Source organism: Pelmatolapia mariae, linkage group LG14, assembly GCF_036321145.2.
Source record: "Pelmatolapia mariae isolate MD_Pm_ZW linkage group LG14, Pm_UMD_F_2, whole genome shotgun sequence".
Lineage (NCBI taxonomy): Eukaryota > Metazoa > Chordata > Actinopteri > Cichliformes > Cichlidae > Pelmatolapia > Pelmatolapia mariae.
In genome coordinates, this window is record NC_086239.1 from 26,837,801 (window position 1) to 26,849,526 (window position 11,726).

Below are 11,726 nucleotides of genomic sequence, written 5' to 3' on the forward strand. Positions count from 1 at the left end.
CTTAGATAACCGCTGACCACCATGTAATATGTTTGTGAAATGGAAAAGCTACATAGAAATATGAAAAAGACTATGCACTGTTCCTTGCTATTGTTCCCCATGACCTGTTTTATTATCTACTGTATAATGACCATGCATTGTAGATGATGAAATACTGCACTAGCATCTGATCTGTAAAAGGACTCCACTCTGAGTCAGAAGATATTAGAACTTTCTCTTTGTGCGCCCGATGTACATCCCAGTGTGAATGGTCAGGGCAGTGCTGAAAATATGGCGAAACACATGATGACAGCCACCAGAGGCCCACTGTAGCTGCCCCCATTTTTCACACCTTTGTGAACAGGAACAGAGAAAAGCATTAAGGTATCAAAACATTGTATATCTAATGGGTCAGCATTGCTTATTACAGACAGAATAAGTAACCCTTTCAGAATAAATTTGTGCACACTAACAGAGAAATGTCATACATTCTTACCGTCAGAATTTTGATCTTCTCCTGTAAAAGTGAATCAAAAGTCATGGTCAGAAATGGACAGAATTCAAACTTTGTGCTTATTGTGCTGTTGAAAAAAAAAAGCTTAGTTGCTTTTCTGCAAAAAGTCACACTAGAAAACTGAAAACACACTAGAAATCTCATAAACTGATGCTAGGTGCATTCAGGCTATGCAGGCAGCTTAGCATAAAGCCTGAAAACAGAGGAGAAATAACTTGGCTCAGACTCGACAGGGTAACCAAAATCTACCATCAAAGACTAAGTTTTGATATATATATTTTTTAGTGCTGTCAGCGTTAATCTCGTTAAAATGACATTAACGCGGCAAATCTCCGTTAGCGAGTTAGCCCCATGTCCGCGCTAACTCGCTAACGGAGATTTGCCACGTTAATGCGGTTATGGCGTTAACGTCATTTTAACGAGATTAATGCTGACATCACTAATTTTTTTACATTGCGCAAAAATGTTATTCTATTAATTGTAATTTAATGTAACCCTCTGTTTTCATCCACTAGCTGTATTGGCAGATTTGATCAGGTGAAAAACAATGTTTTATATCTTTATTAAGCGGCATAAAAGGGTAATAACACAAGAATACATATTTTATTGCAATTTGCTCTAAACACATACCAGTTTTCTGGTTGCCCACAACTATGATGGGAGAGGTGATTGTAGCATTGCTCGACACAGTCTCCACCTCTCTCTTTCTCCTTTTTTGAGGGGTGCCACAGTTCTATAAAATAAACAAAGACAAACGAAATACATTTTATTTATCTTAGTAATACAAAAAAAAATTAATTCTTTCAAGATGTCTGGTAAAAACAAGTCACGTCCACTCACAGGCATCAATGAGCTGCAGGTGGACGCCTCACAGAGTCTGGTGACACAGTGCAGGTAGAAAGTGGAAACTGTCCGATTTTTGTGCTCCACAAATCTGAAGGCCTCAAAGTTGAAGTTTGCAGTATGTGACACTCCGTTTTGTTCCACCACGGTCTGTGCATCCCGTGTACACCTAGAGTGAAACAAAATACATGCACTTGAGAAGGTTTCAAGGGCTCGCTTGAAATGAGTTTCAGTGTATGTGAATGATTAGATGAATTGTGGTTACATTTGTATAACTCACCCCACAAACAGATCATAAGAGGTGCTTTGCGTGGGATATGGACTTGTTGTTGCAAAGCATCTGTCCAGCAGCACATTGAACCTTTGGGGACAGACAGAGATATTTTATGGGTCTTTTCTGTTAATGCAGCCAGTCTAATGTAAATAGTTAAAGCTTACTTCTTTGTTAGATTGGTGGCTTTCACTGAAACATAAATCTTCGTCTTCAAGTCAAGTCCTGTTTCTGGGACGGTTAAGATCTGTTGGTACTGTTGATCCTGTTCCACAGAAAAGTAACTGAGTAACTGAGTTTGAAAAGTTTTTTTTGTAATCTTCCAAAAGTTTTAATGGGTCTTACTTTGTAGAGTCGCATACTCAGTGTGCTGAGAAAGGTGCCATTGTTGTCTTTTATGGCCAGAGTCACACCAGATCTGCAGTTGATAAAAAGACAATCATATTATGCTTTTAATATAACAGATACATTTGTGCACATATTTTTTGCATGTGGCATTGCTTACTCACACAGCCAAGTTTGTGTTGTTGAGCAGATATTGCATGGGGTATTTGCAGGAGAACTTATACAGGATCTGGGGCCTGTAGGTGATCGTGCCCGCAGCGGGGTCTATAGAAGTAACAGTGCCAGAGATGTTGACATACTGGATATTTGAAAAGTCAGAAAACTGCCCAGTCCCAACTTGAGTGGTTATCTGTTGACAGAGAAGTAGTTTTTAGCTTGACAGCGTACAATAAATTTATTTAAAAAATGTATTATAAATCTGCAGCAAAAAGCCATTGCATAGGTTACCTCAAAATTATTATTGCAGAAAGATAGAGAGGTTGTATTTATGGGAAAGCTGAATCTTAATCTTGGTGGGACGGCAATGAAGTCAGCTGTCCCAAAACATCTAGGATTGGTGAGCTGATTATTGAGGACCATCAGGGACTCGTTATAAAAAGCATTGTATATTGGGCAAAGGTAGATGCTCAAATCCATATTCTCAGTGCCGCAGTTAACGAATATGTCAGAGTTGTCTAGGAAAGGAAAAATAAAAATATTTAGAACATATTACTGGAAGTTTGAGAGTTTTTTTAAACTGGACAGCATGCTGCAGAAAATGATGATACAAACCTGGAGCTCTGTTTGTAGGACTTGTAATACAAGCGTCTGGTGTCTGAGCATCAGCCCTCAAAATTAGGCCAAGCTGGAACAGAAGAAGGAGCAGCTTCATTGTTCTCAGTGTGGACCTGTGAGAAAACACCAAAACAATGAGAATAAGGCATTCACCAGTTTCTTTTAACAAAAAGTGTTTTTGGAAAAAAAACAAACAAACAAAAAAAACAACAACTTTTCAAAAATGGACAGATTTCTTTTCTGTGTCAAAAACAACGGGGTAACCTCCCTCCAGGGCAAAGCTTACAGAGGTATTAGTTTCTTAAGGCCATTGTACAACACACAGTAAGCAGCCACTTGGAGGAAAAACAGAATAAATGCACTATTTTCAGTCAAGTTCATTAACATCAAATTGATAGCACATTCATAGTTCAGATGATTAAAAAAGTAATTGTATTCTGCATAGAGACATTCATCATGCTATCTCAGTACAAAAATATCTCAAAATACTCACAATACACTTAATATTTCTCAGGTTTAACTTTTAAAATTCATATTTTTCTCTGCTAATACATAAAAATATTTTTCCTGATGCAGACACTTTAATTTTAATAATTTTCATAAATAAATATAATCTGAGTTATATCAGATTTTTTTTTTTAATTGTGAGACTCACCGATAAGTCTTCATCTGGGGTCTTCTTCCTCTCAGCTCCAGATTCCAGATCCTATTTATACCGTTGTCCCCACAGGGGCGGGTGATGGAAGACAATAGTGTAACCTGAACACTGAGCCTTGAACATGAACATCTTTTTCAAATCATTTTGGTTTCTTCTTTTAAAATACATTTTGATCTTGAAGAAAATATCATCGAGCTGGGGCTTTTTTTGACAACAATAACAAATGGAATAGTGCATCTTCAAGCACAATAATGTCAGACTTTTACTTCATTAGCAGTGGCATTATTGCATATTATGTTGCCCTTTAATTTAAGTTCCACATAATAAAGTTAGTCTATTAATTAAATAATCAAATACACTTTCTTTATTAAAATGTTGACATTTATGCAAAAGAATTATAGTATTACCTTTAGTATCACCTTGTCTTCTTGTTATATTAATTAAATTATTTTATTAATTTCACTTTTTTTTTTAATCTGAAGTGAAACATCATATTTAGTTTCATAGCCAAAAAACAAACTGCACTATAGGATTTGGTGCACTATAGTGTCAACATGTTGTATAAAGACTCATTACACTGTGCTGTTTAACATAACGTAACATATATGATCTATTTTAAATTAATACATTTACGGATTTGAAAAACATTTAATTGCTGTCTTGGGTATAAGCTGAGTGCGTGTTGCCTAGGAAACGTATACAAACAAATAACATTCTGTTTTCAAAGGTGTCTGAAAAGCCGCGATCAGTGATTTGATCACAAGTTCTTGGAGATCTTATAATGTGATAAAAACAGAAGTAACTGTCGTCAGAATTTTGTAATGGGTCGTTTTTTGTTTTGGCCTCAGGCGCTAAACTGAAAATAGAACGTTCAGCACTGTTGTGTACAGTCTCTAACTTAAAGACACACCTATCTCAGAGGAAAACCAAGGTCTTTTGTGAAGCATCAAGATACGAAAGGGACTCCCGAGTCCCCAAAGAACACCACCATAATACAACATGAAGGGACAACCTGAGAAAGATTATTTTACAGGGATCTAATGTCAAATGCCGGTTATAATCTCTTCTTTGTTGTGAAAAAAAGCATTTGTCTGCAAGCAACACCATCAGTGTTACTCAAGGCATTGCTAGGTCAAAACTTGGACCCCTTGGGAAACACTATTGCTAACCTGGTTCAGGCCTGTGGCAGATTTGCAACAGGACCTGTCCTCAAAAACAGGTTGTTCTAAAAGAGTGCAGATAGTCTGTAAGTCTGTGACACTCAAGTTGTTTCTGTAAAACGGGCTCAGTTTCAGTAATAAAAGTATTATTGCTATAATACTTGATTATGAAACAAATCTTAATTTGTTTCTGATTCTCTAAAAACTAAAAAAATATACAACAAAAGAACACACTGAAAATGAGCAAACAATATTTTCGGAAGCACAGCCAAGGGATCCCTGGCGATTAGTAACCTGAGGACACATGCTTTATGGGAAAAACAAAGACACATATAGTGCGTTTAGGTGTGACGCATAGATTCTACACCTAGCTTATCACAGACGTATCAGTAGCAGTGCAAGTATGTGGGCCAGTGTGTAACAACAACTTCCTTTCCAGGCATTTCTAAAATGTAACAAAATTTTACAAAATTATGGCTTTCAAGGCCTTTTGAATTCAAATTACATTAAAAGAAACACTTCAATACTGAGGAGGAGATGTTATTTTTTATTTATCTCATAAATAGGAGCTAAAAATGTTTATATTATAACAGTATATTAGACTGAAACATGGATAATTATACAAACACAAACAATCATGCAAGCTAACATCAGAACATAAAATAGACATTAAGTTGATGACAGGGCAAACTTTAGCAAGTAAAGACTGATCGAATAATAGGTGACTCTAAATTTCTGTGTTTTCAAGCAAAGGTAGTAGCTAACTAGTCATCAGCTTTACTTAGGAATTATGTGTGGACCTTAAATCCGTATTTTGATACGCAAAGGCACAGAAAATATTTCTTTAATGCAAAGGCATAAAGGTTATCATTTTTTCCTTCACTTAAAATTGAAACAAAAATAAATATGCAGATCATCAGACTTTGAGCGCAGTTTGGATGAAGACCCTTTAGGTGATCACTGATTGTATGTTAGATTAAATTCTGAACAGCATTTTAGGAGTAGTGAGTCAGGTCAGATCAGTAGGATCCATATATGACAGGGTAGTACATACATTTACTAGTATTACCTGGTCAATCAGAGCCTAGAATGTTCACTGATGGTCTGCTTGTTGGTCCACACTTTACCTTTCAGCTTAAACTATGTGTTAGCTGTTGGGAACTTGACAGATTTCCAAAAATCCAAGTCAAAGTTGATTTTCTTTCATTTCATATTCTCTTCTCAAATGGGTCAGCCACAATCAGATGGTAAAACTGGGTTTACCAGTGTCACACAATTGCATTTTAAGGTAAATAATACCAATTTAAATGAGCTGGTCTTGACAAAGTTGATCCCAGTGATGAAGTTCACACAGGCTTTGGTTGCAATCATCACATTTAAATTGTTGTAAAATGTGTTTACTTTATATAAGAATGCATTTACACTTCAACTTAGGCTGTAACACATTTCCATTTCCTCTAATACAAAATGTTACATGTGTCATGCTTTTCATGCTTCTTTTTGCTTTAATGGAACAAGCAAGGTATTTTTGTCCACTGGGTCCAAACTAATTGTTATTTAACATTCAGATTTCTTGTAAAAAAATAAATTAATTAATTAAATGTAAGACTTATAATTACTTAGAATGTCTTTTTAACACATGGATATGTTGAATTAAGAATATGTCTATGCAGATCACTAAAATATAATCATTTTTCTTTTTATCAGTGTTATGTGTGAAGTTGTTAACCTTGTCCCAAAAAATTGTATACTGTCCCTAACAGTGCATACCTTGAATTATGTAATAGAAAATATAAGTAAAATATATGTAACTTTACCAAATTTTTGTATAGCTTCTATATCCCATGCTTGTGATACTGATGCAAGCATACGGATACACTTTGTTACAGGCTTGTGGGATGAATTTTGTGTAGCTTGTTGCAGGCTGTGCCCTAAACAGTAAATGATCCTGGAGCTTATATTGTATAAATATAGAAATGAAAAAAAAAATTGATATATTTTATTATGTGTCAGATTTGACATGATTTACATGATTTTCAAAATGCAAATAAATAGATTACTTCTATTTTTAATGACAGTTTCAAATACGTATATTTTCTTTATAATTGTAACTTTATAGGGTAAAATTAATCTAAAAGCATTGAATCGTTTAGCACCACACCTACTGACTGCAGTTACTCTCTGCTTTATTGCAAAGTCATGAATATATGCAACACCTGAGCAGTATCATAACATTTTTGTAACATAGGAGGTGTCCTTTTTTGTTTAAAAGGTCATATCAGAGCACAACACTAGCTCATACTGTACTGGTAAACCAACCCCAGGACTTTTTTTACCATTATTTTTATAAAGCTTGATTATCTGTGACCCACTTGTGCATTTTTAAGAACTACACCCTGATCTCAGTGTCTGTTCTCACATAAATTTTGGGTGTTGGTTCAGGTTGTGTACTTTAGAGGAAGCCTCCAGCAATGTCCTTAACACTTATTTAGCAATGGCACATAGAGGCGTGGTTAAGCAAATGCTTTCTGGTTCAGTCTGTACTTCACAGACTGCAAAGAGTAACATTCTTTCACTTTCTGATATTTACTTACTAATCGTACTTACTAATTGTACTTACTAATCGTACCACAGCATGCTACAATGTTAAAATAAATAAATAAATAAACTTCTTCCAGAAGAAAAACAAAATGTAATATTAGCATTTAGAGCTTTAGCATTAGTTAATTAGTTAGATACAACCTCAGATTAACATTCAAAATGCCATATTATACTGTCATTTTTTTTTTAACAGAAAATAAATCAAAATGCAGAAGCAGTGAGTGGAAAACTACAAGGACACTCTTTCTGCTTCCATTAAGAGAGTCGAATTAAGACAATAAGTAGCAGCTAGATGCCGCGAATCACATCTACTTGATTAATTGAGCATGTGCAAGTACGACCACCTCTATAAAAGCAGGTGTTTTGGCACTTCTTTGGACTAAAGCATTCAGTTGTGTGTTGACTCAATGTCAAGGAGGAAAGACATCAGCAATGATCTTAGTTGATAACTGTTGCTACAGTGAGAAACATTATTCATAAATGAAAAACCTTCAAAACAGTTGTCAATCTTCTCTAGAGTGGACGCTCCAAGGTCAGACCATGTAACGCTCAAGACACCTCAAGACACCTGAGAGCTACACCTCAGACTCTACAGGCCTCAGTTAGCATGTTGAATGTTAAAATTCATGACAGTACAAGTATGGTTTGGAACACGGCAACCTTTCTAACCGTTCTGATTTAGGTTTGCAAAGACGAATGTGAGCAAATCTCAAGCTTTCAGGAAGAATGTTCTTTGGACACATGAGACCAAAGTGGAGATGACTGGTCATGGAGAAAACCCAACAAATCATATCAGCATAAACACCGCATGGTAAATTTTAACACAGCGGTGAAGGGGTGATGGGTTGGGCTTGTTTTGCAGTCACAGGAAATGAAAATGATTCTAGAGTCAAAGGTGAGACCATGTGTCCGACAGCTAAAGCTTGAATGAAATTGAATCACAGACCAAATCTACAACAGAACGGCTGAAAAAGAAAACATCTTCACATTGCTATCAGCTGGGAATTTATCACAATTGTGGTCTTCCTCTCCTTCTTATCCACCACTGTGTCTGGTTGGTTGGAACACCAACAAATCAGAATGTAGTTTGGTTATTACTCTGGCTGACGGTGGTTCTATACACACTACTTATGCATTTTGGATTAGGGTTTGTTAAATAAATGAATGACATGATGTTATATGTCGTGTTTTGTTTTTACCTCATTTTCAGACATGTCACTGAACCAGAACCAGGTATGTTCAATTCAAAACCTCAGAAATAAATGACAATGGGTGTGCTGTATATACTGTTAAGAGCTGGAAGATAATGTAAAGTCACCATATGTTTTCTATGCAAATTTATAATTTGTAAACTCTAACCACCAGGTGAATAAAGTTTTAAAATACTTAGTTTTATGATGATTTTTAATCAAATGATTAAATAGTACTAACTTGATGTCACCTACTTCAAAATTTGTGTGTAAAAATAAATACCTCCCCCTTAACAAACTTAAAAACGGTTACCTTTAATGAGAACTTTAAAAAACTTGAATATGAAATGACACATCACCTCAGAACTTCTTCTAGTTTCTATGTTTTCTGCTGTGTTTTAAGGCCATCCGGTCTTGGGTCATAGTATCCACATGGATTTTCTGCTCAGTCCACAGACTCAGAATAAAAACATTTAAGCCAAAGGTGTCCTGTGTGCACTTTACTGACAGAATTTTCTCATTGTGGTTTATTAGGAAAATGCTTTTTGGGCAACGGGGGATTTAATAGTGTGAGTGTAAGTCAAGTGGAAAAACTGCCCGTGGAGCTGAGTGACAGCTCTCTCGATGAATCCAACATTGCAGTATGGTGACCAGATCTGAAGACCAGATATGAGTAGTATTATTGTAGCTTATTAGTGCTTTGTATTTTACTTTAATTCAACTTCCTAACTCCCTCTTAAATACATGCAATACTTTGAAGGGTTTGTTCTTTTGTTTTTGTTTTTAAGAGCTCATGCAAGACGTTAACTATTCTTAACTATTGCTAATTGCTCTTCTATCAGGTAATCAAGTTCAGGTTTCTGTGACAATCTCATCCATTAACGAGCCACATATTTTTGGCTTATGTAACTGGCTTATATAAACTAGATACAGGACACTGTGTTGTTATGTGGGCAAAGTGGACACATGCCCAGGACCCTGGAGACAATGAGGCCCTCTGATAAGCTGTGCACTCCTCCTGTTCAGATAAGGACTCCAGCACTGAGACCAAAGTTATTCTAGTTAAGTAAAACTAAACTAAAACAAGGAGAATGGTTCCCCTGGAAATGCTCAAGATGACAGAAAAATAATTAAGGACAACATTTTAAGGGGCACCTGTCACTTATGGGCATTGAAACTGAACTATGTGGCAGCTGGACTTTAGGAACTATTATATTTTAATTATTAAAAATTCTTGCTATGCACACTATTTATATAAATTACCACAATAACATCCCAGACTCCTAAAACAAATGCTTTCAAAAGCTTGGAAAAAAAGACAGCCAAGGTTGATGTATTTCTGAGGTCACTTGGGAAATCATTCCAGAATCTTGGTGCAAGGTCAGCAAAGACGCCCCTTTTGAAATAAGCTTGGGCTGCAGGATGGTCTAGAATGATTGGGAAGCAGACTTTAATGATCTTGTGGCAGCAGGTGCAAAACCAATTAAAGCTTTAAATACAGTGCCAAAAAGATGCCAGAAGATTTTTAAAATGTATTTGACTCCTTAAGGTTTATGTAATGTTCTGATTCTAGCTGTATATATATAATAAACAATATGAGTTGCAAGCATAATCGTATTACTGTATTGTGTAATTGTATTCTTGTGTATAGGTTGCATTGTGTTGCATGTTCGGGGTCTGTGGTTATGAGAGGGAAAAGAAATGTTGACCTTGTCGTGTAGCATATATACACATTGTACTTTGGGGGAAAATTCGTCACCCAAAGTTGACATTGAGTGATGGTGAGCAGGTATTGATGTTTCTAAACAGGAAAAGTAAGAAAAAGAGATTGATTCTGAGTTCATCAAATTCTTACAAGAATGCAGCAGCAGGGGAAATTCATTGTTTCATCCAGGAGTTGAAGCTGTGTCACAGCAGATTTCATACATATATCAGTATGTCAGTGGGGTAGTTTGAACTCTTGGTGGCAGAGTGGGGACCACATCTGAGGAGGCAGAAATAACTTCAGAGGGCCTATTCATCTGGAGCAGTAGAGGTGGATGGATTGATCAAAATATTGATAGTACTGATACCAAAGCTGATATTGCTATCATATCGATACTAGCACGATAGGATTGATACTCTGTTTCTAGCCTCTAATTTCAGTATGTAGCTGACTGAATCATGGGGAAATGAAAAAATATACCTCAAAAATTCAGTATGAAAAATTTCAGAACCTTTTTGTATTGACTGTCATGTCTATATTTAAGAGCCTTTGGCACATTTAAACAACAGTAGTTGACCCAAAGTTATTCAGAGGCAGGCACATTCACATTCCAAGTCTTCAAAAACCCAGTTTCAAAATATATGAAAAGCTGTGTTTGTTATGTTAAATAATTATTCTGAAATTATTATTGTTGTTATTTAGTGGTCATTAAAATGTCTATAGAATCTAAAAAACTGATGATGATTCATCTCATAAGTCATGACACATTGCTCTCTACATAAGCTACTTTTATAAGTTAGAAGTATCAGTATTGGTATCGGTAATACTGGCCAAGTATTCGCTTAGTATCAGATCGCAGTAGCGCACCACTACAGAGCAGTGCCTAGCTGTACGTCTGAGGTAAAATGGTAGAATTTCACAATTTGTGTATGTAGTACTGGTGTGCTTTTTGAGCAACAAGTACACTTGTTGCCTAATGCCTAATAAACTATGATTCTTAGATGTAACTGGAAACTCCTTTTAACCCTTTGCTGTAACCTTCCACTTAACCTGAAGAGTACCTCCTCATGAGCGAATGATAGCTTTCCTTGAGAAGTCTAAATCAAGTTTAATGCAATGGTCTGGTCAGATCTGTTTTTTAGGATCTAAAAATTAAGCTTGCTTTGAAAAGTTAAATGCTGCAAAATCAACCAGTGAAATTAAGCGGTTGGTGTGAATGGCTGAATTAGGTATAGTTGAATCCAAGAAATATTTGTAACGCGGAAAGATTTTTATAATGACACAAAGACTACTGATAGCAAGTTTGTGTGCTTAAATCTAGCAAATTTTCACAATGAACAAAGAGGGAAAAGGTGCCTACAAGATCACTTTTGCCCAGGACGCCATATCAGGTAACTCCAGCAATCAAAATAACTCCTTCAGGAGTACCTGAGGCGGGAATCTGTGGAATAAACCAGAAACTGTTTGGCACTGCTGGATCATTCTCCTCAGTGAGTTTGCTAGTAATTGCTAGAAACGAAACTTCAACTTTAGTTTTTTTTTTCACTCTCTGTATTTTCCTGATAGCAACTGCTTTGGAAATCTGCTGACGGTATTTTTAATTGGACCGCTGGTCGAGGCAGTTGAAACTGACGGGAGAGGATTGGCCAGCATCGCTCCTCCTGTGTTCTAGAGAGTTCGGAGTGG

General features: G+C 36.1%; 1 protein-coding gene across 1 annotated transcript; it reads right to left on the minus strand.

Annotated features, from left to right (window-relative positions):
* Positions 1-251: 251 nt before the first annotated feature.
* LOC134640643 (zona pellucida-like domain-containing protein 1) lies at positions 252-3,395 on the minus strand. Its single transcript, XM_063492550.1, has 10 exons — positions 3,382-3,395; positions 2,724-2,839; positions 2,400-2,626; positions 2,117-2,301; positions 1,953-2,025; positions 1,775-1,872; positions 1,617-1,697; positions 1,334-1,505; positions 1,124-1,226; positions 252-331 (listed from the first exon to the last, which is right to left on the minus strand). Exons 1-10 carry the CDS (start codon positions 3,393-3,395, stop codon positions 252-254), a joined length of 1,149 nt encoding a protein of 382 aa, XP_063348620.1.
* Between the last annotated feature and the right edge of the window lie 8,331 nt (positions 3,396-11,726).

What these genes read in the sequence shown, in the direction of transcription:
- LOC134640643 (XM_063492550.1), bottom strand. An exon ending in GCCACCAATCTAACAAAGAA is followed by an intron (nt 1,698 to 1,774) that starts GTAAGCTTTAAC and finishes CTGTCCCCAAAG; the next exon opens with GTTCAATGTGCTGCTGGACA. An exon ending in TCTTATGATCTGTTTGTGGG is followed by an intron (nt 1,506 to 1,616) that starts GTGAGTTATACA and finishes GTTTCACTCTAG; the next exon opens with GTGTACACGGGATGCACAGA.